Genomic DNA, 27,663 nt, shown 5'->3' on the forward strand with positions numbered 1-27,663 from the left:
CTCTGATGTTGGAAACACTGTAATATTGTCATCCAGTTACCTAAATGCTGTGATGCAGAGCTGAAGCGTGACTATAAACATCTTTATAAGTGGACAAGTCAATAAGGAGTATAAATAATCTGAGTATCCAGCTTTGGCCTCTGAAATTGTGTCAAAGGTAGATTGGCACTTTGCGTGTGGATCTGGTCGAATGGCATTAATAATCAACTTGAGTGCAAAGTTGCCATCTGTGCCATTTATTATTTAGCAGAGATCAAGTTTGATAAATGGATAATCTTATGTAAACTAACTGGTACTTTTCTTTTCCCTTCTTCCCACCACCTGTGTTGCTGCCGTTTTGCCTGTAGACAGAGACTCCATCAAGGTAGGACTCAAACCCACAGATTAAGGAATGGCTTACTAGGTCTCTGAATGATTTGAATAAATCTAGAAATGGAGTCTTCAAAATGTACAGAATGATTTGGTGGGCTTTACCAAATAGTGGTCAGCTGCATTTTTTGACTGTTTTCAGTTGTGTGTGGGAGGTTTTTGAAAATCTCAGTCTTACTTTTCTGTCACAATCTGATTTATAGACCAAGATTGTCCTACAGAAGATCTGGCTTGCAGTGCTCATTTTATTACGTCTTGCTGTGTGACGAAGAATAACTACTTCTTTTCACTTAGGCTTTGGCTGTAAGATAAATAATAATGAAGAGTAAATAAATTGATTTATAAGAAATGTACCTTAGTCTCATTTTAGAAAACAATTCCATCCTACAAAACTCCTTAACAAAACATTTGTTTTAAAGCGTTTTTCTTCGGGGCGCCGGAAGTAGCTCAGTGGGTTAAGCGTCCAATTCTTAATTTTGGCTCATGTCACGATCCCAGGGTTGTGGGATCGAGCCCCGTTTGGACTCTGCTCTGAGCGTGGAGCCTGCTTGGGATTCTCTCTCTCTCCCTCTTTCTCTTTCTCTTTCTCTTTCTCTTTCTCTTTCTCTCTCAAAATAAATAAATAAACTTAAAAAATTTTGTTTAGATCTAAAAGGCATGACCCCATTAATAACATCTTGTTACCTGGTATAATAAGGTATTCTCCTTAAGTTTTGCATCTCTCTTATCTGCCTCTATATCTCTTTATAGACAAGTTGTAGGGAAAGAGGAAAAGTATTGGGGGCCTAATAATTTGGATGTGGTTGTGTAACCCCAGAATGGGATGTACTCAGGATGCCTGAATTTATATAGTAAGCAAACAAGAAAAACAGGCCACCACGGCAGGACATGAGGAAAATATGAAAATTTTTCGATCACTTTTGAGCCAGCCACGGTGTAAATATGCCCGTGTGTTACGCATAATTATATATGTAATATGTACTGTATTTTGTACAGATTAGAAGGAAAGCATAGTTCTCAAGCATCGGCCAATGCACAGATGCTGTCAGTTCTTTTCCTTATATTTTGCAACAGTTGATTGTTGTGGATTATAAGCAGCTCTGTCTCTTGTAGTTTTTAATGAAGTTATGTTTATGAAGACTAAAATCTTCCCCTGAAACCACATGTGCTCTCCCTTTGAACGCCTCTTGACTCCTTGTCCTTTTTTCCAAAACCCTTACATAATGGAAAATAAAAATTAAGTGTATCTATTTTACCCTTCAAGAGTCTTTGTAATTTGAAAGGGCATCTGCACACCCATAGAAATGTCAACATTTACAATTGAAACTGCACACACTGAATTATTTACTTACGCTTTTACAGTTGTGTATTTTGTTGTAGAATATGCATATCAGTATGTAGATTTTTTAAAAGAGCAGTTTTAATCTGAGTGTGGTAAGTGTTCCACACACGTGTACTTAGAAGTAGTGAGTAAATGCATCCACCAGCATTAGCTGATAGCAGCCCTTGGAAAGCCTGTCTAGTTACTCTGAGGCCAGGCATATAAACACTCCCTGCCTTCTTATGATAAATACATACCTTCAGGCAGGCCAGTGAACTAAACAAAAGCTCCTGTCCTGCCCCACTCTCAGAAGACTATGAAAATATTTATACTCCAGTGCACACTTTTGCGTCAATTACATTTTATATTCCCTTGTGCCAGAGTAGGGTGTATTTTGAAATCATCTATAATCATTCAGGATGAGTCTGGGAGTGAGTGTCTATATAGCCAGCAGCCAGGGGGAAAACAAAAAGCAAATAGAAGTGGATGATTTTCCTTGATTTATTATGGAATGGTAGCTATAAATAGATGTTTCTTGTCGGTTACCGTTCTCAAATTGGAAGTTGTGTCAGCTTTGGGGTTGTGCTGTGGCTTTGCAAGGTGAAACAAGTTTGCTGATTTTCGGCAATGTGTTCTGTGATGCTCAGGGAAAGTTAGTTGCTTGTTCCATTGATCGTCCTCATCCTCCCTTAAGTGGCTCCTGGTTAAGAGGGGCTTTTTATGATTGTCTGCTGTGTGACTCGAGATGGTTTTTTATCAGCCGGAGCGTGCCAGTTGCCTGCAGCTGGAGTCAGGCTTGTATGAAATAATTTATTCATGCAGGATAATGCTCCTTAACATTTAACAGGTAATGAACGTGACATAAATTTCCTTCTTGCTTTTAATTTTTCCCTTTCCTCTTCTAATGTGCAAACAGGCAGCTCTGGTGCTCTAAATAATAAGTAATTTTTGGCCATCTGTCAAAAGGAAATTTCAATACAAATTTAAATTAATGGTGCCTGAAATTTTTTATAGCTCCTCTAAAAGCCTCTAATGTGCAGAAAATTCTGAATCTGCTGGTAGTAATTAGTGTTGCATGTAATGAGGATGTGGGCAATGTTATACAGCCCCAGTGTAACATTTTGATATGGTAGCAAAATTTTGATTTATACAAGGTTGTGGATGGGTTTAATTGTGAGAGACACTTTAAAATGTTTTCTTGACGTTACAGATTATTAAACAGGGCAGATTTCAGAATAGCTCATAAAATGTAATTTAAACTTACTGTAAAGATTCAGATAATTAAGGTGCCTTACCTTTTTAGATGTCGAGTAAAATGAGAAAAATTCACTTGTGAAAGTGTTGGGCCTTTTTCTTCCTTTTCCTTTCTCTTCTTGGAGGTTCTGTGGCCACTAAACCTATGCTATTGGCTTTATTGATCTTGTTTTCTATAGCTCCAGTAGCCAAGTTCATTCCTAAGCCTTTTATTTACAGATCTGTATCTGAAGTTTTTCAACAAGGGTGGAGAAGGTAAATATGGACCTAAACGAGAAAGCACTGTAGAAGCCCAAGAATCGGTTTATTTGGTGACAAGAAACCAGAACGGGGTGTATTGTAGGGCTGTTGACGCGAGGGCCCAGGGCACCTGCTTTTCGTTTGGCTCTCTTTAACTCCATATGCCCAAGCCTGGGTCCCAGAAACACAGACCGTGATCCACTCTTATCCTTAGTGGTAGGTTGGAAGGCCCAAATTTAGCTCTCCAAGAAGCTCCCGCAGTGGGGCTCCCACTTCTCTCTCCTGACCGGGGGCTTTCTCACCATCTTCCGGCACATACGGTACCATTTCTCTCATGCCTTGAAGCATCATAAGCGAAACCAAGGGAACATTCTCTAGTGTGGTGGAACCTCGCACTGCCCGTGCCTCCTGAGGGTAAAGGGGTAAAAGTTGGTTGGCTCCAAAGTGGCATTCCCATATACTGCCAGGAGCTGCCCAGTTGCTGGTGGCACCAGTTCATGAAGAGAAATCATTAGGCTCCTCACATCACTCTCCCATTTTTCTCTGAGCGGCTGATGGTGAGGATGATGAATCAGAGGTATGAAGGCCAAGTTACCCAAAACTTGGTAGGAATTTGAGGTTGAGCAATTAGTCTTATTACCCCCAAATGTCTATACAACTCTGCTACCGTCTCGCAAATGACAGATACCCAAATCAAGACCAGCTTAAATAGAAATAGAAAAATAGCAAAATTCACTCTCACCAACTATTGGTAAACTCCGTGGCCCCTCTCAAATTGGTATTGTGCAAACTTGGTGATTTCATTAGTCCTTTTAATACATATTATGTATCCCAAATGCAGTAACCTCCTCGAGTCAGACCTGTGAAGGATTTGCCATGTTTTTTGGTAAAATACAGCACAAGTACATTTGTTTCCTCCAAAGTGGTGGTGGTTTTATCTTACTATTTTCACTGGATTGTTTTCCCCAAAATGCCATGTTCATCTTGAGAGTATGATCATCTTTAGTGACTTGTACACTGCCAGATTAATCTCCAGAAACAGCATGCCATCGTAAAATGCCGTGTTTATGTTTCCACACAGTCCGCCAATATGACACTTACAATTTTTGTAAGTCTTGCTAGCATAAGTATGGGTGGTGCACTTTATTTTTCTAAACTTACATGTAGTTATTTTTCAACCAAAATGCTTTTCGGTGAGTGCATATACTGTGTTTTCCCTCCATTTCCTACGTGAATTCTTTTTGTTTGTTTGTTTCACGGTTTTCAGAATGATCTGCTCATTAGTCGTATCTAAGGCAATGCTTGTGTATTCTGCCTCTGCTCTGTTTTGGTGTTCATTCTATGTAGATGATTAAAACATCATACGTTGCTTTTCTTCTTGCTTCCAGTTCTTTCCTGTTGGCAGTAAAGGTTTGTCAATGGAGAATTAGACTAAGACTGTTTTTATATAAAAATTGAAGTGTATGATTCAGGCCAAGAAAGCACTTTTACCTCATTAGTTGGGTGTTACAGGTGAAAGTGGGCTTTTAGCTTGAATTAACAGAATGATTACTTCTGTTTGCCACTTTACTTGGTACACCAAGACTTAATGGTTAAGGTTCTGTTCCAGGATCTTGTGTGACCTGTATGATTTGATAATGTTTTTTCTTCCTGTCTCAAAGGAGTATCAGTCTGAAAAAAATGTGCCTTTTATACGTTTAACCCTTTGGCATGTCTCGTGTGGGGGAAAGTGGAGAAGAAGCCACTTGAGAAAGAAGAAAGGGGGACCAGTGCGAGAGGGGATAACCCAATGGCCCAGTCAGTTTTGTTTTTAACGCTGCCCCCCCTCCCCGCCCCTATGCACCTGTTTAAGATGGGAATGTTTGGCATTTTACCGTGTGGGAGAAAGCTTGATGGGATTGATTCCCATCTTTCATTACTGTAGACTTTAGAAGGACATGTTATAGAAAGACAAAGGCATAAAGTGATAGGAGACTAGATTAAAAAGAGGAGTAGATGAAATCTATAAAACACTAGCGAGACGGTATAAACAAAACACCACCAGCACTAAACCAAACTCTACCGGAGCCTGCATTGTCTCCTCTTTTCCCCTCAGGCATCAGTACTCTGAGAAAAGGATGTATCTAAATAAGGGCTGTAACTCGGACACTGCAGCTTATCCGCTCTAACCTAGGGAAAAATACGGTGGATTCTTACTCAGTCCCACTGCTGCACGTGCAGCTCAGTTTAGATTTCAGCGGCGAAGGTGGGAGGCTGGCATATGCTCGTCTTTCAGACGTGAGGAGGTGCTAAGGCCCTGTCCAAGGTCACATAGGCAGTGCCATCCTCAAAAAAGAAGCTTTTGGGGTGACTCTGCCTTCTTTTTTGCTAGTAAAAATTTGAAAAACTTAGAAATAGAGATAATAGTGCAAAGATCCTCCATATACTTAACATGGAGGTATAAGAGCTGTCAATTTACAGCCACATTTTAATCTATTCCTCCTTTGCTGGAGTATGTTAAAGCAAATCCCAGACAGCATGCCTTCGCCTTTATGTACTTCAGTGTGTAAAGTGAACACATGTCTTTAAATAATGGGCATTTTTTTGGTAACCGTAATGCCTTTAATCACTCGGTAAAAATAATTATTTGATAGCTTCTAATATCCAGCCTACAAGCAAACTTCTTTGATGATTTCCAATAATTTATTTGCTTGAAATGGGGTCCAAATAGGATCAATTTCATTTTGTTGTAATACCCTCAGGTTTCTTTTAATCTAGGTGTTTCCTTCACTTTTAAAATTTTCCCTCTGCCACTGACTGGTTGACGAACCTGGCCTGGGCTTCCTGTAGAACGGTCCATATTCTAAATGTCTCTTTGTGCTTCCTGGTGGTGGCAAGAATACTTTCTGCTGAATCGTACCGGGAAATGTCTTTTTCTTACGATGGGAGAATGGGTAGAAGAATGACCCCTTGGTTTGCGTGTACGTGTTGGCGATGACCAATCTAATGAGGTTTATTAATACACAAAGATGTATTACAAATGATGCTGATCGTTGATAAATGGAATTCTCTTTGTGTCCCTTAACCTTCACACACACACTGTGATGTATTTGAAATCCAACTCCACTTTCCCAACATAAATATGACTCAAGATGGGCTTTCAAAAATAGGTTTTTAAGTACGATTTTTAAAATATGTTAAGTACATCTGTTTCCTTGTGCGTGGTGTCCTACATGCCCTGTGCTCCAACAGAATAAAGTTCTCTCCCACTAAATTTTTAGCTCCTTGAGGGCAAAAATCTTAATCTTCTTTGTGGAACTGTATAGGATGACACATCAAGGATTAGTTAAGAAGGGAATTGTAATAGAGTTAGGAAAATCCTGACCCTGCTAGGAATCCTCTCTCCCTCTAGGTTAAGCTGTGTCACAGTGGCAGGTCCCTGGATCGCAAAGCTATTCTGCTAGGTATTTTTTTCAAGCATTTGGAATGTAGATGTTTTCTTAGGTAATTTAATTCTGCCCTACAAGTGAACTTTACAATAAAAATCTTATACCATAGGGTATGTTTCATTAATAAAGTTGGCCACACCATTAGCCAAATAAATACAAGTGGCAGTTTTATTTCATTTTGGGAGTGGGGTGCCTAGGGGATAGTTTAGTGTTTTAAAGTAGGCTTCTCAAGCATTTAATGTTTAACTCTTCAGTTTTCCAAAATAAGATGGTAATTTGTAATGAAATGTTTGAGTATCATTGTTGCTTTTCTGTTCTTTGTAGAAGTATTTGTTTCTAATGTGCATTTTACTATGTAGAGTTACCTTATCGAGGGACAACTGGGAACTTTTGTTCTGTGGGTTTATGATGCAGTAATTTGTTCAGTATTAATTGATACCTGCCTCCAGGCGTGTAAGCTGTGTGAAATGTAACAGGTGCCCTAATTCCAGAAAATATGTTGTAATTGTTTGTTTGTCGAACGGATGAATAAATATCTTTAGGGCATAGCTGGTCCTCAGGTGGCAGGCACAAATGGATTAATGATGTGACTGGGGGAGAGGTGCCGCTCCTTTGCTGTGCCCTCCTCCCCCGATCACCCAGGCAGAAGGAATAATTATGGGGGGTGGGGGTGGGGGGCTTCTTCCCCAGCTGATTTTTGGCAAGGGTGGTTTCTTTATCTCCATGAACCATCCCTCTTCGTTATTAGACATTTTCATCCTGATGTTTAATGTGTCTAATTTGCTTACTTAGAATGCATTTCATCTCTTGAAAAGTTAATATCTAACATTTCAGTTTTGTGGAAGGGCCTGAGATTAATTTTACTGGCCCTTGAATTTCAAAAGTGTTTGTTTCTTCAAATGTAGATAGTTCTTGCAAAAAAAGTATTCCAAAGAATTGTTCACCATCTTTTTTGTGTTTTACAGTAACACCCATAACCTACTCTGGCAAAATTATAAAACCACTCAGGGTGGCTGTGCATTCGTGCCTCTCATGCTTTGTTGGATCATTTTTGCTGGAAATCATTGTATTTACTTGTATCCAACTTCCGTATTTTACTCTGTGGTGGTTTAAAGTAATTCATGTGTGTCTGGAGTTCAAGACTCCCTACGCCTGAGGGCCATCACTACTAAGGGTTGTAATGTCAGGTGTAGAGAGGAGTCTTATCTAATTATGGCCATGCCAGCCACGTTGGGGCAGGATTGAACACCATTCTGGTGTCGTGACAGAGGAGTAGAAAGGAAGGGTGCTGAGGGCTGAGAAGCGCTTTCTGCAAGAATTTTAGATTCCTTTAAATAAGCTTGTCATTAAATGACAGTAATAAAATCGTATTTTGAGACTCAATAAATGCTGCTTAGATCTGCCAGATCGGAAGTTTAAATGTTAGCGTTGAACTGCTTCCTTGTTTTCCTTTGAATCTAAAAAGTGAACAAAAGTACCGTTACTTTAGCTTTATCAGATGCATTACTCGGAACCAATCCAGTTGTTTCTGTATGCTTTAGAAAGCATGTCCGGCTTCCAGCACTAGTCCCGTAAGTTAGTTAGATTCCTGTTTCTTTGTGATGGCTGAAGGTGGTGGATAAACACGGTCCCCCCCACCCCCGGGTCCAGTGCCTCCCGTAGCCGTGCAGCTTCAGCCGCAGGCTGCGAACAACAGCATGCCCTTGCACGAAACCCACCCCTGCGTCATCTACCTTTCTTCCCTCGCTGTTTAATATTCCATCCCCTCCTCAACCTCTGAATGTTCAAGAAAAGCTTACACTTTCCTTTCCTTCACACCCCTCGCCCCAGTACTGAATTGCAGTGAGGTGGAAGTTAAAATGTCTTAAGCATTATTGTTGTAAGTGAGCTTTCTTAAGACGGTGATAGGGTCGAGCGAGGGGAATTCTTTTTCATGGAAATGGCCTCATTATTTAATTGTATCACACCCTAAGGATTCTTGAATTTGTCTTTCAAAATTGGTGTTTTCCAAGTTGCTGAGTATTCAGATTTTTAAGGGGAAGAGGAGAGGGGAGGGGGAAGGTAAACAGGTTTAGCGATGCCACCCAATGAGAGAAGCTAGTAGGCAATGTAATGACGCCTCGTTTTGATTTACTCTTTCCTATGGTCATTTTAATTCTAGAAATTTTTGAGTAGTCTCTTCATTTATCTTTCTTTAAACTTCTGTTTTCTTGAGCGACATTTGGCCTTTTGAACAACAAAATAAAATTGGAAATGCTAATGTTTTGAGCCAACTAAAGGCGGAAAATAAAAATGTCACCATGGTAACAAAGCTGCTTTCTAGATGGTTTCCTAAGATATGCCTGAACTAGAAGCAGATGTCTGATTTGAGAATCTTGCCTCCTTCAATGTAAACAAATAACTTCTGGGCAGGTGTTGGAAATAATATGGAAATCCTATTAAGGGGCCCTGGGTTCCTGTCAGTCAGGAAGCCCGTGCCACAAAAGGGCTGGTTGTCACATAAAGGAGCAGAGTAAATTCTCATTAGGCTTGAGCTTTTCCCAGGAAATGATTGTCTCGGTGTGTTCTTTCTCCTGTGAATCTGAATGTAAGCTGTTGCTTCTATTGATCTATTCACTGGCTTTATTTTTCTCCTCTTCATTCCAGATCCTCCCTCGCCCAGCCAGCCTGTATTCTCCCCCTCACCCACCCCTTCCCTTTAGATTAACACTTGATCTGTGCTACTGCCCTGAGAGTTGTGACATTTGTGATTTTAACCTCCCGCCCTGGGGTGGGGTGTGGGGGGAGGGGACGCCAGTCTCCATCCCGGGCCCGTTGGACAAAGAACCGGGCTGATTAGGCCGCCGCCAGCGGCTGTTTGGAGCCAGCACAGTGAGCCATGGCCAGCCCTGAATGCTGTGCTGTGTACGTTTACTTGGAGTCATATTTGTGTTAATTAAGCAGAAACTAAAAGCGTGAAGAGACAGCACTTCGTGAACTTTTTAAAACCTACCTAGTTGTTTCGGTAAGCCTCTAAAACTGCCTGGAAACGGTAGCCACTGGCCACGTGAAGCATTACAAATTTAAATTTGTTGAAATGAAATAAAATTTTAAAAACTAGCTTCGTGGCAGCAGCTAGCCACGCTTCCGTGTGCTCGGTAGCGTATGTGGCTGCCGCGACTGCCTTCCCAGTGCAGGTGTGGAACAGTCCCATCATTGCAGAAAGTTCTCTCCCCTGGGAAGAGACTTTGGCCTGACAAGGCTTGCTGGTCCTGCTGGTTAAAACCAACTGTGATATTCAGCAGCAAGGGTCTTTCCCGAGCATAGGAAGTCGGGGGCATATGCACGTTTTGGTTTTTGTAGTAGCTTCTGTGCTGCTCAGAAATCGTTGGTGTGGTCGGCGGCACTACGAATAGAGGGATTTTTAAATGGTTGTAGGTCTTTTTTTCCCTAGTGCAACTGGTTGAGCAGTTTAACGTGGATCTTCCCAAAATGGACCCCCAGGAGATACATTTTAATGCTTCTAGGTAGAAAGTTGGGGCAGTTTGGTGGTGGTGGTGGGAGGGTTTGAAGGCCGTGCATAACGATGCCTCTTCATAATGCTCAGAAGGTTAAATGTGGATAAGCACAAAACAAGGCTTCAGAAAAGCCACACTATTATTATGCAGCATTTCTCGGACTATAGTCCCCGAGACGCACTTCATAAAGCCAATAAAGCTCGCACTGGTGGTCTCCCGTTGCCCTAGCAACGGACCATGGGGCACAGTGTATGTGAAATGCATGAACATCTGTGAATTAATCTTTTTTAGTTTGTTCTTTTCTTGGCACTGATTGGGCCACTCTGGCTTGTGCCTGTGACACTGTGTGTGGAGGGGTAATCTGGAGCGGTCCCCAGGGTCTTGCCCTAAAGTGGATGGTGGGATGGCCAGCGAAGGGAGATTGATCCTGCCAGTGCATTCAGCAGCAGAGGGATTTGGCCTGACAGCACTCTCGGTGGGATGTTATTAGCTTACTTTCTGGTGCATGGGGAAATGAATAAAAAATTTTCTAGTAAATCTGGGCATTATTGGGTTTATTGGGCTGCCCTGAAAAAATAATCTTTGGAGAAAATTGAAATAATCGCTTGTGTTTATACCACAGTGATCAGGACTTGACCGGCCTCTGAGTTACCCCCCACACCCTTGCCCTAGCCTCAGGCCGAGCCTCTGCCTTGGGATTATAACCAAACCATATAGGGCTAGTCAGAGGGAGGCTCCCGAATTGGGTGCTTAGGCTGGAATCTGTTTTCATAATAAAATCTGGTAGTAACCTAGTCTGCCCCTATTTAGGAAATTTTAAACTGAGCTCGTGACATTTTTGCCCTTGGGAACATCGAGCAAACTATGACTAATAGAGAATTAGAGAGTGGGGCGTCCAGCAATAATACTTTGGTTAGATAAGTTACACCCCCACTCCTAACAGGATTGTCTTCAGTTCTTCCCATTTTCAAACTGGCGCCCTCCTTCCAGATTGTAGCACGTTCCGCAGACTCTGTGCTCAGTTCCTCCTGTCAGTGACAGATGCTCACTTGTGAACTGTTTGGCTCACCCTTGTCGTTTTCAATTCCCTTCTTCTCTTCCTTTTTTCCTTATTCTCCCTCATTTTGGTCTCCCTCCATTCTTCTTTGTGGCTCCACCTGTTTCCTTCCTGGGGAGGAATGAAAGAATACTACATATGAAAGGTGTCCCAGGTTGGATGTAGTCTGTGCTTAGTATGTAGGGTGAGGAATTGCTTTAATAAGTGTGTTAAGATATAAGTCCATGGGTGGGGCGCCTGGGTGGCTCAGTCGATTAAGCGTCCGACTTTGGCCCAGGTCATGATCTCGCGGTTCGTGGGTTCGAGCCCCGTGTCGGGCTCTGTGCTGACAGCTCGGAGCCTGGAGCCTGCTTCGGATTCTGTGTCTCCCTCTCTCTCTCTCTGCCCCTTCCTAGCTCATGTTCCCACTGTTTCTGTCAAAAATAAATAAATAAACTTAAAAAAAAAAAAAAAAGATAAAAGTCCATGGTACCTGCTAGTCCATATGATTTGCTTGATTGTCATTCATATTGAGGGTCATCTAAGTAGAAAGAACTGTCATTGGGTATGTTTGCCTTTGGATATTAAAAACGCACAGCTGAACTTCTGTAGCTGGACAGTTTTCCTGATTTTCTTTTGACAGCTTACCCAGCTTACCCCAAATTATTATCTTAAAGGTTCCTGACTTTGAAACCTGTGTTGGTGTTGGTGTTGATAGATGAGCTTGAAAATTGAGCAATGCGGTCAAAATAAAATATTGAAAGTTTGTTGGTAGGTATTGATTTGGCAGCTGGAAGGCAAATAGACCTGCACTGCGCCTTTGGGGGGGTGTGGTGGAGATTAGATACGATCCCTTCCCCTCCATTTGTTTTCCTATTAAAGTATGGGACAGATATGCTGCCTTCTGAGTAGAATAAAATATATTACTGGACAGTTCCCCTTCGTTTTTCTGAGCTTCTGGTTGGTCCTGAATTCTTTTAAAATGTGCATATAAAACTAGTCTACAATGATTGGAGGACAGCTTTTGAAGGCATTCTTCCCAGGAAACTGCCAGGGCTGATGTGCAAACATGCAAACCTGGAACCTTCCCGCAGACACTGACAGCATTGCCAGTGGCAATATTCTGTAGACTCCCAGCCTTGATGATGGTGCCTTTTTATCGGTATTTCGATAGTTTTGTAGGAATCAGCAAAGCAATTGGACTGTAGGGCTAAAACATTATATCGTTAGACTCGTGGTGTTTGAGCCCCCTCAACTTGCTTTTCAGGTGGTTTCTCTGATTAAAAAAAAAAAAAAAAAAAAAGGTTTTCTGTTGCTGCTCCCAGTAAATAGCTCCATTTCAGGTCAGGTGAAATGGTCTTCTTTCAGGAATCTTTTAAAGTTACCAACTTTCTAGTTGATACGTGGAAGCCAGCCTCAGAAATACAACAGTTATGGGGGTTATTAAAGATCTTTAGAAGGAAGTAGAATTCTCAAGTTGTTTTTCATATTCCAGACTAGTATTTATTTTTTGAAAGCACAGTTGTTTATGCCGAGAACTAAACATTCTTAGACACTTCTGGTAAGAAGTGAGAATCCCACAGTAGAGTAATAAATGGCAGTGAGTCCTCTGGCTGTTGGGAGCAGAAGACACGAGTTTGAATCTCTTGTTCCCTTCACCTGTGTTTAACCAAGTGTGTTAAAAGCAGTAATTTTATAACCTGGGTATTTGAAGGCTGGAAAAGGAAAGCAAATACAAATAATCTAGAAGGGAAAAGGCCTCCTTACTGTATGGACTAGCCCAGCAAACAACATAATCCTTGAATTTTTAACTCTTCAGCTTTTTGTGTTTTTAAAGCGTTTATAGAAATAATATCAGTACTTTCCTTCCACTTGTGGATTGTGTCTGGATCTGTAAACATCGAAAGGTTTTTAAGGGAAAAAAATTCTCGCATGGTTTTTCGGTGCATTGCAGTGAAATGTTTGGTGGTAGAAGTGATCTCATCAAAAGATGGGGTTCCCCAGACTACATGCCAACTTCCTGTTGGGCCTGCCCCGAACATTTGTCGGGCCTGGGAAAGGGTGCAAATGTCTAATACGTGTCTAAATATTTAAGAGTTATAAATCCAGTTAATAAATACACCTTCATGATTATGTGAAAGGCCAGCATTGAATTTAAAGTTCTCAGGCCCCCTGGAGTTCAATGCTGGAACCACATGGGCCCCTCACATGTGCTTTTCTAGTAGACACCCCAGCTGTCACTTCAAAACGTTGCACCTCAGTGGCTGCCCTCAGGTCCAGGTATGCTCAGACCGACAATTTAGTCTACCCTTGAGGGGCTCCAAGAAGAACACTTTGGTAAACCCTGCATGAGGGTCAGGAATTTCGGGGTCCTAGTGCCGGGGGAGGGGGGAGGAGGTAAGAGAATGGGGGGGGGGGTGTCCCTTTGGTCCTGAGGGAGGTGTTCAGCTGGATTAGGGCCCAGACCCCAAGTCAGGGTTCCCTCTTGCCAGGCTGTTTGGTTTTTGTGTGATTTTATAAGCCATACATTTAAGACGAAAGAAAGGAAAAGTGGGGATTTGGAACAGTTACATCTCAGAGTCATTCTTTGTTAAATAAACGTCAACATTTTTATCAAAATTAGTCCAGGGCATTGATGTTCTAAAATGCAGTCTTTAGGAACAGGTACTTTTAAACTATGCTTTGCAGCTTGTTAATACATTTCTAATTATGCTTTTAAAATACCCCATTAGAAACCATAAATGCATGTTGTACCTTTTGGCAGTGGTTCTGAAAGGCAGGGGGAAACTTCTAAAGTTGAACAAGGTCAAAGATAGATGGTCGGTCGTGGGTTGCCCTGAATGGCTGAGTTAAGTGGCTTTCTGCTCAGCTCTACCCCCAGGCTGGGTCCTAGTGAAGCTTAGGCCTCCAGTGACAATGCCAGGCAAGGTTAGACCCAAAAGGATTAGTTGTAAAGACTTGGCTTTCTTAGACTAGAGATTATCACTGGGAACTCACTCGGGTCATGATTTGTTTTCATCCGCTTTTGTTCCTTTATGTGCCTCTGCATCGGACAGCTGGAGGCGCCGTGGAAATATTTGAAGAGCCCTGTTTAGTAGTTTACGTGGAAAGTCATTGAATAATTCACATAACAAATGATTAGACAAGCACTTGTCCATCTAACTGAATTATTCTACATGTTTGCCGAAGCAGCAAAGGAGGAGCTCAGTCTCCTCCTCCAGAGGGTACACAGTGGCCATATTGACCCATCTGGTTATTGGGTTTCAGCCTTTTGTTGACATTGTTGTAAATGAAAGCGGCCCGGAAGAGCTTTGGAGCAGCTGGGCTGGATAATTGTGAAGGATTCATGCTTGTTGCTGTTACCCCCAGTGTTTGCAGTGGGTTGTTTGCTTTGACTTTTGTTGAACTGTTGACAAAAGCATTAGATACAAATGGGAACAAATAAAGTGGTGAGATGCCAGGAGGGCTTGGCAGGAGTAGAGGTTTTCATTCCGACTTAAATGGGGGCTGTCGGGGCTGTCGGAACTTATCTAGATGCGAAATGGAAGGTGTGTGTATGTGTGTGTGTGTGTGTGTAGTTTTCTTTTCACATCCCAAACAGGAAAATAGTTTGCTGTTTATGTACCTTGGCTCACAGAGGTGAGAGATTTAAGGAGGCCCCCATGTTTTAGAAAACCCTAAAAAAACCACACTAGACCACTGCCCTTCAGCCGTTTTGCTGGTCAGGAATGCCGTAACCCAAATAGTTTCTAGACTCCCCGTTTCCCAACTTGAAAAAAAAAAAACGACACTTTTAATAGTGGAAGTATATTGGATTGGGGAGATGACAGACATGACGTTGAGGTGGGGAGGATTAAGAAGAACAGTATACGCTAAAATAGTATAGCCAGCAAAATGGAAGTCATTTACTGGAACGCTTTTAATTTGGTTTAAACAAAATACTCTTTTGTATATTCAAATGGGGAGTAGCTCAGCTGTTGTGAAGCCAGAAAATTAATGGTATTTTTAGTGAAATAGCAAAAGCATGTCAACAACATAGCTGCAGATGATAATGTTGGTATTTTATTCATGAGGAATTATCAATGCAGGTTACTGGACAACATAGTGTGACTGGAAATGATTGAGTGTTGGAGAAGCCGCTGTCCTTCTGCTCGATGATTTCATTTTGCATTTAGTCTTCCTCAGGCTTCATTTGTGCATGTATTTTCCCTATCACAAACCAAAATACAAAATCTTCTTGGCTGAGGATTGTATGCATTTTCTCCCCTAAAAATATCTGGAAGGGAAGGTTCCCTTTGAGTATTGATTCAAAAGCTGTGGACTGTTTTCAGTGGCCAGATGGTCAGTCGAGGTGGGTGTGCTTGGGAGAAAGGTCTCTCTAAATAGGTCCGTGGGAGTTGTCTAAAAGCACCAACCAGCAAACTTGACCGCAATATGGTTGACGGATGACGCTGCCGAACTTGCCTTCCCTGGCAAGCAGAGGGTTTGGAATACATAGGCCAGAAAAGTGTCTATAAAACCTGAGCAGGGAGAGACAGAAACTGTATATAGGAAGTTCAGATGCCCTCTGGGGCAGTGCATTTCAGCAGTAGGATAATTGAAAAGTTCACTAAAAGTGTGTGTGAATGGTCAGAAAAACTAACCCATGCCTTTGTGTGTCTGGTCCTTCATTTTGGTCCGAAGTGCTCTGGGCACCTTGAGTTAAGACCTCCTTTTGTTGATACTGCTTCACCCGCTGTTGGGGCAAGGAGAATGGTGCTTCCTCTTCTGGGTTCTGTTCTCCTGATTTCCCTCCCCTACTAGTGACAGAAAGAATGGATTGCACCTTTGTGTAATTGTTCCAGTACCTCATGATCAAATCATAAGGAATTCTGGTGGGAAAGACCAAGCAAGTACCGAGTTTACATTAAAAGGGAGAATGTCAGGTTGCTTCTGTCTTTGCAGCGTGTCTGGTCACTTGAGAAGCGGAGGGGACTTTGTGAGTAGAGGAAAATGGAGTGCATTACGTGATGGTGCTCTGCAGTTGACGAAAAAGAACTGCAAGATGCTCTCCAGGTTTCACCTCCTGGATATTTGGTTATTTCAATAGAGATGATCAAGGGCAGGGACCTAGATGTGAAATTCGCAAGGAAGAAATGCCTGAAAGGATTGGTATCGAGTGGGGATAAATGCCTCCCCTGAAATGGGGAAATGCTCCAACCTGAGCAGTTGAGGTTTCTGACAGAGGTTAGTCCTCCAGGGAGGAGGCAGGGACTTCATGCAGGTTAGAAAACTTGAAAAGACAAGAAGGCAAGAAGTTTACCATCGTTCACAAGCTGGAAGAAGAAAAGAGAGAGACCTAGACTCCACAGACTTGACTCAACAGGACTCCAAAATTATAAGAGACCTGGGCAGAAACACCATAAAAGACTCACAAGTGAAGTGAAAGGAGTTCAAGAGAAATTGACTTAGGCTGAGACAAGTAGGTTGGTACACTGCATCCCTCAGGCAGTGGCCGAGGGGCCGCAGGGGTAAGCGTATTTGGGAAGAGACATTTTTTACAGTCAGCTCTGCCTCAGTCTTCCCTCCTCCTCTTCCTTTCCCACCCCTCGTTCATGTCTGCTGTGCTCTTAAAGCTGAAATAACATCCTCGTAAAGGGTGACTCTTTGTACACTGTTTGAACCACATCTCTTCGTGTCGGGAAGCTGGTGTATGTTGGGACCTGTCCACATCTGTGCATGTGACACACTGTGACCTCTAACCATCCCACAGGTGAAAAGCAGTGTTAGGGATACCAGTTAGAAACTTAAGCTCTGGGGTCAGATACCCTGGCTTCAAACACTGCCCTCTGCCATGTACCAACCTTGTGACCTCTCTGCAACCTCTTTCTCTGTCTTCCAATTCCTGGGACACAGAAGTGAATGTAGTGGTAAAGGTTCATGGGTGCTTAACACTTGGTAGGCACCCAGTGAATCTTACTGTTAGTATTTTTTTAGCGCACAATACGGAAAATTTGAAAATGACTCAGTTTCATTTATTCTTTTGGGATTTAATATTTAAATCAACTTGCATTTCGCAAGCAAACACTAGACTGACAGCAGAAAGCAGCAAACTAGAAATGTGTTAGGCTGTGGGGGAAATTATTCTGGGATTAAAATTTTGCTGCAAAAAAATCTACAAAATGGATCTTGTACGTGCAGATGGTTGAGAATTAACTTTAGCTGATCTGAGCACACATTTAATTCCAAAGGGGATTTCGTGTTTCGGTATAGTTCAACCTCAGCTGAGAGCGTGACTTTTATGTATTTCACAGCAAAAACCTCTTGCCACTCATAATAGATGAAATTGGAGACCAAGTGGGGAGAACCTCGTGGGTTCCTGTCAGCCTGAATCCTCATTTTAAGAGGCATTCCCTTACTGTCCCAGCACAACGTGACTCTGCTGGTATTCCTGACCAGCCTTCCAAGCACTGAAGGGCTGGCCTGAGGACGGTGGTCCCGAGGTTTACCTTGCGTTTTATAGAGAGCCTCTTTTTACTTTCATGTCAGATTATCTGTAAAATGGACCTCTCCCTCCAGTGTTGTAAACCGTAACAATTCCGGCGTTCCTCTAATTGTGTGGGGAGAGGGAGTATACCCAGTGGATGCTTGTGGAGCAGGAGAGACTCTTGCTGCTTTTCATTATTTTACTACTCATACACCTAATCCCTGTCAATAAGGTTGACTGTTCGGGGAAGGAACACACATCCCTGCACTATAATGCTGATTTATTTGCAGCTCCTTGTCTGCAGGCTGAGTTAACAGAGAAATCTCACGAGGCAACAAGAGTCAGTCTTGGTAAGGGCTTTGGCAGGGGTGCATCTGAGGGGGAAAAAGGATGTTAGCGGCATTCGGAGTGCTGGGGGATGACGGACGGCGGGCCTGGGTCCAGCGAGGGAGGCCCAGGACTGCCACCACCCGTATCTGAGAAGTGCTCTCATAATGGCAAATGTTGAGAAGAGAGAGGCTCAGTATGCTACCTGGTTGCCGTGTCTTCAGTAGAGAGAGTAGATTCACCTCAGTTTCTCTGGAACGTTAGTCTAGAAGCTTTTGTATAGCCTGTGCTTTTTAGGCGGTTGAAACAGTATTTACCTTCCCTGTTTATTTTTTGGTACGTGCCGTTTCCGTGATGCTATGCGTGTCCCGTGTCCTCCAGAGCCTGCAAAAATGAGGGACCCCTCCTGTTGTGGGGAGAGGGCGCCCAGACTGTGAATTCACATTACTCAGAGAGTCCTACCGGGATTCAAGGGAATTCTGAATTTTCTTAATAGGAATGACAAAAGGGCCAGAGTTTTGGAAAGCAAGGTAACAACTGGGCATTGCGTGGTGCTTGCCCTGGTGGGGAGAGTTTTGGCCTAGGCAGGTCTCCCACTGGGGATGGAGGTGAGGGGCCCCTGAGCAGACAGGACTTTAGCTCCCCACAGGGGTCACAGCTGGTCTCACAAAGCTTTAGAAGGTGTCTTTCAGATGACTCTTTCTAGAGAATTACCCCATCTGGATGTTTAGAGCCATTTTCTTGGATAATCTGTTTCCTGAGAGACAGAGGATTTGGGAGCCATCAGGCCAAAGTTGAGGCAGTCCATTCTTCCTAATTACCAAACCTTTGTTTTTAGGAAAGTCATGTCTCCGCGAAGGCTCAAGAATCAGCTATGCTCAAGAATTCTTGGGTCTTTTTACCTTTTGCTCCCTGAAATGCCACTTTTGAGTGCTTATTAGCTCAGGTTTGAAATTTGATTAAGAAGAATTCATATTTTTCTGGTTATCAAAACTGAACAGCAACCATGTTTCTCTGTAGAGATTTATTTTATTTAAAAGATAAGAAAATGGAATATACTCGGCGAAGAAGGACTCGATTAAGTGGAAACTTTCTACAGCCACATTCGACTTCTGTTATAGAAACAAGTGCGAGTGAGGGCAGGTGGGGTGTAGAACACTCTCAGCCCAGGAACTCAATTAAAAATGCTTTAAAAATGTAATTCCAATCAATTTGGATAGTCTTAGAACATTGCAAGATGTGTGAAAACATGCTTTAAATGCCAGCAACCAGTGAAAAGGGCACGGTTTCAGAAACCCTGCTATAAATTATGTGCCTTTGGCTTTCAAATACGTGCAGGATACATCACTGAAATATTCAGAATAAATATCAGAATTGTACAGTCTTTGCATCCAACAAGGAAGGAAATTTTTAAAGTGCTGGTTTTGTTGGCCTGAGATCCTGATTTTTTTTTTTTTTTTTTTTTTTTTTTTTGGTGGTTGTCACAACATTTGTTTTGGGAGATGTGCTAATCAGATCTGATGATAACAAATACCATTACAACAAAAATATCCTTACAACCAAACAATTTCTAGACCCCAACCAATAGTCCACTTACTTAAAACAATATTAAATGTAACCCAGTTCCATTAAGGCAAAATAATGTGGGTAAGTCTTAGAGGTTTTTCCTTCATGATTTACCTCCTGGAATCCCATGTATGTAAATTGGCAGTGAGTGATTTCAGAAATGTTTGTTTGCCTTTAGAATATACTACATGATTTTTTAAAGTGTGGTTTCCCTTTCAGATAACTTTATGCATAGGTCCATATCAAAGTATTTGCTTTTGTGGGAGGATTCCACCTCAAGTGAAATGTTTCTGTCTGATTTCCTACTTTGCATATTTTAGGTTTTTTTTATTTTTATATCTAGAAAAGTTTTCATGAATAACTTCCCCGTACAAAAATTAAAGTTGCAGTATAATTCATGTTTTACTCATTGTCAGCCACCAAAACCACAGGCTGCATCTTGCTCCAAAGTAGTAAATGTGAAACAAAACATAGACTCAAAATGTAGTTAGGGCGCATGGTCATCGTCACACATGAGTGGGTTTTGCCCCTGAGCCCTGGTGGCCGTTGCTTCCAATCCCGGCCAGGTATGCTATGCCTTCCTCAGTGAGATGGCCTTGGAGACTGGGCAGTTCTGGTTGCTCTGGCTCTTGCCTCTGGCTGTCCCTGGGCCCATCACCCCTGGAATCTTCCTCTTAATTGCCCTCACCTTGTCTAGTCCCCTCATAGGACACATGCCTCAGGCTTCCCTTCCTGTTGAGGGAGGGGGCCTTTTGCTCTTCTCCATGTTTATGAAAATTGCCGGAAAGCTGCTTAGTATAGAGCGAAGCGACCCGGGCTTTGTAGCCACTGTCATTGGTTCTAGAGGCAACTCTGCCACCTGTCAGCTTTGTGAGCTTGGACAATAATAATAAAAATAATGAGCACTGAGGGTGTATTTATTCCGTGCTGGCCGAGTCCTTACCTTGCACCCATCCTTTGCTTTAGTCCTAACAGGCTGAGGAAAGTGGGACACAGCGAGGCTAAGAGACTTGCCCATGGTCACCTGGAATGTAATCTGTCCGATGAGCTGATTAGAATCAGGTTAGTGTCCAGGGCCCATCCTATTCGTCTCTGCACTAGGGTCAGTTTCAGTCTCATCTGAGTGTACCTTTCTTGGTGTAGGATTTTAGTATGAGGATTAGAGACGCGTTCGAGGAGACCCGGCACGGTGCCCGCCCCTTAGGAAGACAGCCGGGCTCCTACCTGAGCTTCTTCCCTTTCTTGTCTGTCACATGCACGGAAATCCACACTAAATAGATGTGATTTTGTGCATGTGTAATGATGCTGTTGTGATGTGTTCGCCTGTGTGGCTTAGCTGTCATATGTCCTTAGGAGTGGAAGCTCTTCACCAGGGGAAGGTATGTGCTTTTAATAATGGTGATTTGAGGCCATTTTTGTTTCTCAACATTTTGGAATGTTATCACACAATCCTGTGTGTGTTTTTCTGTTAAATTTCTCATATTCAGCAGATGTATCCTCCTCCTCTTACAGCTCAGAATCTGTTATCTGACTAATTAAAATTTATGCAGATGAAAATCGGAGAAAGAGTTTAACTTGTCACCTCATCCTCTTGTTGGGGGTTAACAGGAATACTCTTGCAGTCATAGAATTCCCTAATTTGGGTTTTATAGTTTGTTGTCATTTTTCTTTCATGGAGAAGCAAGGGTTGTTTTGCTTTTTTTTTTTTTAACATAACCACTAACTGCATTTAGTGATGATACAGTACTTCCTAACTTAAATGTCTGTAATAATTTGTAATTTTTTTAATGTTTGTTTATTTTTGAAAGGGAGACAGAGCACGAGCAGGGGAGGGGCAGAGAGAGAGGGAGACACAGAATCCAAAGCAGGCTCCAGGCTCCGAGCTGTCAGCACAGAACACAACGAAGGGCTTGAACTCATGAACCATGAGATCATGACCTGAGTCGAAGTTGGATTGCTTAAGTGACTGAGCCACTCAGGCACCCCAATAATTTGTAATTTTTAAATCTATTTATGCTTACTTCTCCTCCTTAATTGATGCACAAATGCTCAAGCTTTTACTGTTTTGGCTGTTATTTTCATCAGCTGACTTGGAGATTTATGACACAAATTGAGGAAGGACCACTTGTATTTCATAACTCAGAGGCCCCTTTGGCCTCTTTGGACTGTTCTGCATTTTCCTTTCCAGTCCTTTCCTTCTCTCTGCTGCTGCCCCTCCCCCCTCCAGGAAAGGATGACTTGGTACCTTCAGGACAGAACGCATGGGACACTTGGGTAGGAACCACGGGGGAATGAATGCTTAATTGCAGTGCTGTATCACTTTGTTGAGGATAATGCGGAGAATTAAGTTGGGGGCTGAATATGCTGGTGATTTCTGCTTTTAAATACCAAACCCCTGGGGGGGTGGGGGGTGGAGGGGGCCCACGGCCTGACAATTTTGTGTCGATTTGTGGATCCACTTGAAAAGAATTAACAGAAATGGAATCTCCTTTATTCTACATTTATTTATTTAAAATGAAAATAAAGCATGATACAAGGCTATCCTGTCAGTCCACAGTGGGGGACTCATTAACAGCTATTTATGGGCAGTTTTTTTTTTTTTTTTTTAACGTTTATTTATTATTGAGAGACAGAGCATGAGCGTGGGAGGGGCAGAGAGAGGGACACACAGAAGCCTAAGCAGGCTCCAGGCTCTGAGCTGTCAGCACAGAGCCCGACGTAGGGCTTGAACCCACAAACTGCAAGATCATGACCTGAGCCGAAGTCGGACGCTTTACTGTCCGAGCCACCCAGGCGCCCCATCATTAACAGCTATTTATGACTGGGGGCTTGAATCATTTTCAGGATCCCTCTTTTGTTTATGAAGCACTGTCTATGCCACCCTGATTAGTCATTCTGCTTTTCTTTTAAACACAAATCTTGGCTTTACATTAGGGAACTGCAGTGAGGAGAGATAGATGGTGCCTGAGCGGACGTCCTACACCAGCCACTTTGATGTGATTGGGTCCCAGGCATCTTGCAAGATGCTTAAAGCTAGTTTTCCCTGGTAGAGTGGCAGTGAAGGAACACTATTTTATACTGTTTTATTCTACTGCCATATTTGATGGCCTGTTAATTGCCACTGATGTTTGTTTTAGAGACTCTAATTAATGGGATTCTTCACTGTTTTTGCTCCCCAAGGTCTTTTCCAGCAAAGGATACAACAGATAAAGTAAATAAATTATTGCTTTTGTCACTGCTGAAACTATTTTGGTTCAGAAGTCTAACTCCTTGAGTATACTTTATTATTTTTTAAAATAAAATACGTAGAAAGAAAAAAAAAAAAAGCCAACTGGTGATACAGTAGAAAGAGCACTGGGCTGAGATTCAGGGATTCTGCTCCTGTTATCTGACCTTGGGGGTGTCCTCTATTCTCTCTCAGCCTCAGTTTTGCCATCACATTGCATGACTGGTTGGGTTCTTCAAGACGTAGCGTTTATGGCGTATTATATGATAAGTGTAATGAAGTATTGTGAAGTTTGTGTATTGTATATGTGGAAGTATTTTGTTTATTCAAATTTGTTTATTCAATTTGCTGGCAGTACTCCATGGTGCAGAAGCCCCAGTTTAGTTTACCAGTGGGCCATCTGCTTCTCCTGCTTTATCTCGTTTTAGGGTGTCCTTTCTTTTCCTTCAAGATGTTAATTTTAATTACCTATAAGGACTAGACGATGGTAATAGCAGAGACAAGATGACATGGCAGGAATTAAAAAAAAATATTTGAGGTTGATAATCACAGGTCCTGATAACCTGATTTCTTCATTAAGCTTTTTGTAAGACACTTCTGTATTTTGAATTTATATATGACCAGTGCCAGATTTAATTTTTTACTTTGTTTTCTGGAAACAAACTTACACCCAGCCTCTACTCTCCCAAACTTTTAAGATGTGGCATCCTCACAATTAAACTCCCTCTGGGTTTTGAATTTAATTTTGTCCTTAATTTCACCTCTGTATCAATGTGGTCCAGTGGTGGGCACTCTTTTGCCTATACAATCGGAAGTGGGCAGTGTAGGAGGAGGATCCTTACGTTTGCCAAACTCGGAAACTTAAGGAGGAAGATTAATGAGAGATTAACCTTATCAGGTGCTCTTGGTAAAATTTCTTTCTTCTCTTTTGAATGCCTGTTTGTATATAAAGGTGAAGATTAAATCAGAAGCTTGTTGGCAAAGCAAGTAGTGAGTGGGATGCACTTGCTGCACAAGTTCAGAGAGCTGTTTTACATTGTATAAAGTCCGCGTATTTGTTAGAGAAATTAGCAGGAAATCATGTTAGCCATATTCTGAAATACGTGAAATAAGGCAGGAAAGAAATTGGGCACAGCCTTTGCCCAGGATCAGGATGCTTCAGTTCAGGGGTGACGAGCTTCATCCAGTTGTGTGTGGACCTGCCTCTTTGATAATTAGAAGCTTTGTTTCCTCATCATCTTGCCTCTGTGAGCCTAATGCAGTACGACCAGCACTAATGTGTAGGCTTTAATCTGTACACATTGTCTTGGGTAAACATCCTTGTTTATCAGCAGATTTTCATTACCTGAATCAGAAACCACATGCAGACCTCATTCTGCCCGAGCTTCTCGAACTCTTACTAGTTATAGGCCCTCAGACAAGTCCTTCTCCCTGCTTTTATTTCAGTATTAAAACCAAAGTAGTTGGACCAGGAGTTCTCTAAATCTGTTGTCTGCATTTAAAAAACCAGATTCAATCTGGGGAAAATAATGTATTGATGTATTCAAATGAGTCTTGGATATACTCCGTCCACTGTGGTGAAAAGAACTTACCAAGTCTGCCGGTTTAATGAACAATATAGTTTGTTTTTCATGTTTAGATGTACAAATGAAAATCGCTTGGATAGATTTGTTAGGTTTTGACAAAGGGCTTGCTTCATACAGGGCACTGTAGCGGAAGCAAAGGTCATTTGGGCATAGGCTCTTTCCTCATAGAATGACAGGACATACATACTGAGAAGGTCAGAAGATCTCTAGCTTTCATATTATTGGGTTTTGGAGCATGTTCTCTTGGAAATTGAAGATCGAATGTCCACATTACAGTGGCCCCATTCTAGAAGTGTATTATCTTTTCTAGCCACATAGCCACGGGTACTTAGTGATTTGATGGATAATTTATTAAGAAAATTATATTCTTTCCTTAACTACCTCCTGGGGAATATTTTATGTATTTTTTCGGTCTGATTTTTTTAATAGATTTTGGGTATGCAAGAAAACATTACTAAGAGTAAAATCTTGATGAGCTTGAACTCCCCTCACGTGCATCTCAGGTAACTTGTTGTCTTTGCTAAGATCTGGTGCCATAAAGAAGGCTGTGCTGGTATAATAAGAAGTTGACGGCTGCTTCGAGTTTGGCTCTGGAATCACCATATTCTGTGGTTTTCTTAAGTTAAAACTTTATTTTCAAAGAAAGAGAAAGAAAAAGTAAGTTTACAGACTCTTCTGGGATTAGGCCTCATCTTACCCTTATCCACGACAGTTCCATACCCACTACCCCGAAATCCAAAGAGCTCTGAAAACAAAGTGTTTCTTTGCGTCTCATTTGGTAACAAAACTGAGTTGACGATAGAAATATTAATGTTTGGCCTTGGGCTGTTATCCCAGAGCATGTATAGTAAGTGTATGATACTGCCTTTCTCAAATTGCCCAAATACTGACTTTGAAAGCACATCTGGCTCAAAGGGTTTCCTGACTTGCAGGCTCTCAAGTGCAGCCTTAGAACTTGTGTGCTTATTTTATCTCGAGCTTTTCCAGGGACAGAATGCTCTGAGGGGGAAGACCTTGTCCTTTTCTGCTTTGAGCATTCCGGGATTGCTGTCAGGGTGCCTCTGTCACAGCAGTCCTTTCTTTGTTACTGTCTCAAATAAACCAGTGAAGGGAGGCAACTGGTCTCCTTCTCCTCCAGACTGGTCCGCCAGGGGCTTCCGTCCAGGGTCCCCAGGCATAGTAAGTGCAGCCATGCGACTGAGTTGACTGGTAACTGAAGTTATTAACATGACCACCTGTGACCTTCTTCTTGCATTTAAAATAACAAAAATCTAAATGCCCAGGCATCTCAGAGTGGCGGGACGGCCCCAGGTAGAGCAGCTGGTCATACCATGCAGACCCCATCTCTCTCCCTGGAGAGAGAATGCTGGAAACTTGATAGGATTGTTGTGGTCATATGCTTCAGGTCATATAAAAATGTAGGAATACACCACATTCTCTTGCAGTTATGTAGACGAGGACACAGGCAAACTATGGCCAAATTCATTTCTTATTTTTCTTTTTCCTTTCCTTTTTTGTGGCCTATGAACTCAGACTGTTTTTTTACATTTTTAAAGGGTTGTAAACAAATAACATGCATAGGCTTTGCTATGTGGTCCGCAAAGCCTAAAATGATGGGAGCAAGCCCTTTATAGAAAAAGCTGGCCAACTTTTGATATAGACCATTAATTTAACTCCCAGCTCACTGTTCCCTTTCAGATGAATCCTTTGCTTCTCTCTGCCTCTTCTTTTTTGGTTTCAGGAGTCCGTGGACTCCACGGTCCTTCTTCCTAGGGCTTACGGGGTACTTTTTGTGTATGTGAAATGATAACTCTAAAAGGTTATTTTATTTCCTTTTGAAAATCCCCTCAGGAGGAAATTTAAATGAAGATGAGATGTAGAAGTAAGCTGAGCATAAACTTGAAGTTGAGAGTTGTTTTAATATTCAGGTGTGGAGAGAACCAATTATAGAGCTTCCACAGTGCCTGTCCTGACTAGTTTTATGGAGGTATCATTACCGTGGCCCCTTTATCTTCGAAATTCCTTTGATTCACAAAATTGTGCACACATACTGAGAACTATTTCAAAAATAATGACCTGGGAAAATATTTATTGCTGTGAAAAGAAGTGGCATTTGAATACATATCTAACTTACGTAATCTTGGAATATCAGTGTAATTTAGGATTTGTACCGTGAGCTGTTCTGTTTTTTTTTTTTTCTAAATTATTTCAGTTACCTCAATATCTAGTTTTTTGTGTCTTGCCTTTTTACTCCATGAATTGATCAAGTGTGAGTAATCTCATTGACCTTGTCCTATTCTCCTGACTTCGTGTCAGGGTATTAGTGAAAATCAGTTCCAGTCTGGAGTCAGAAGCCCTGTATTCCGGCCCCAGCTGTACTTGTGTCTAGCTGTGCGCCCTCGAGCAGTCCCTTAATCTCACTAGAGTTCTGTTTGCTCATCACTAACATGGTGGTGATAATACTGTCCTAACAAAGTTTTGGAGAGGGCAAATACGATGATATATGTGGAAATGATTTGAAAATTATAGAGTGATTGGTGTTGGTGAAGCAATAATGAATTTATGAGAGTTTACCATTGATACATATGTTGATTCGTTTCTTGAGGTGTTAGAAGTGATAAGGCTGGGAACCAGAAAGGAATGAGCTTGCTTTTTAATTTACATTATTTTCATCTATTTTTAATATAGCTTAAAGAGTGAAAGGGGAATATATTCTTATGGTGCTAATTCTTAATTAAATGGTTATATCAGTTAGCAATGCTGCGTAATAATCTTTTCCAAAACTTAGTGGTATAAAGTGAAAACTATTTGTCATTTCTCTTTAATTTAGTCTTTGTGTTAGCTGTGGGGCAAGTTCTTCCACCCTGGCCGGGCTTGGCTGGTCTGCTGAGCTTGTCCAAATTTGCTCTTGTGTCTGAAGTCAGCTGGGTGGTCCAGAATGTCTTCAGCTGAGATAACCTGGTGCTCCCCATATGTCGCCTGTAGCCATCCAGGAGGCTAGCCAAGCCTTGTTCTTTTTTTTTTTTCTTCTTCTTTTTCTGGCAGGAGTAGGGTTCTTTGCATCATGTTTGATACTGTGCTCTTGACCAAAGCAATTCACACGACCGAATCTAGCATCAGTATGACAAGGCACTACCAAATGTGGATACAAGGAGGTATGAAAGCCATGGCCAGTACTGCAGTCACGTCTGCACAGTGGTCTCAGCGGTGAAGGAAAATCTTCCCGAGTGGGAACCAGAGAGTATAGCATGCGAGAGTCCTGGCGGTCCTGTGTTCTTGTGAACCTCTTACGTAATTTCAGTGCTTACACACTCCTCTTCCTCGTCACTATACTAGAAACTTGGCAG

The 27,663-nt window shown here is 42.0% G+C and overlaps 1 protein-coding gene across 7 annotated transcripts in view; it reads left to right on the forward strand.

Annotated features, from left to right (window-relative positions):
* TLE4 (TLE family member 4, transcriptional corepressor) overlaps window positions 1–27,663 on the forward strand; it is a 141,601-nt gene that overhangs the window by 71,297 nt on the left and 42,641 nt on the right. For all 7 annotated transcript variants that reach the window (XM_049647646.1, XM_049647788.1, XM_049647847.1 and 4 more), the window contains one exon: window positions 348–364. In XM_049647646.1, the coding sequence (XP_049503603.1) occupies window positions 348–364 (17 nt within the window). The remainder of the gene's footprint in view (window positions 1–347; window positions 365–27,663) is intronic.

The sequence above is a fragment of the Panthera uncia genome, chromosome D4 (genome assembly GCF_023721935.1).
Source record: "Panthera uncia isolate 11264 chromosome D4, Puncia_PCG_1.0, whole genome shotgun sequence".
Classification (NCBI taxonomy): Eukaryota; Metazoa; Chordata; class Mammalia; order Carnivora; family Felidae; genus Panthera; species Panthera uncia.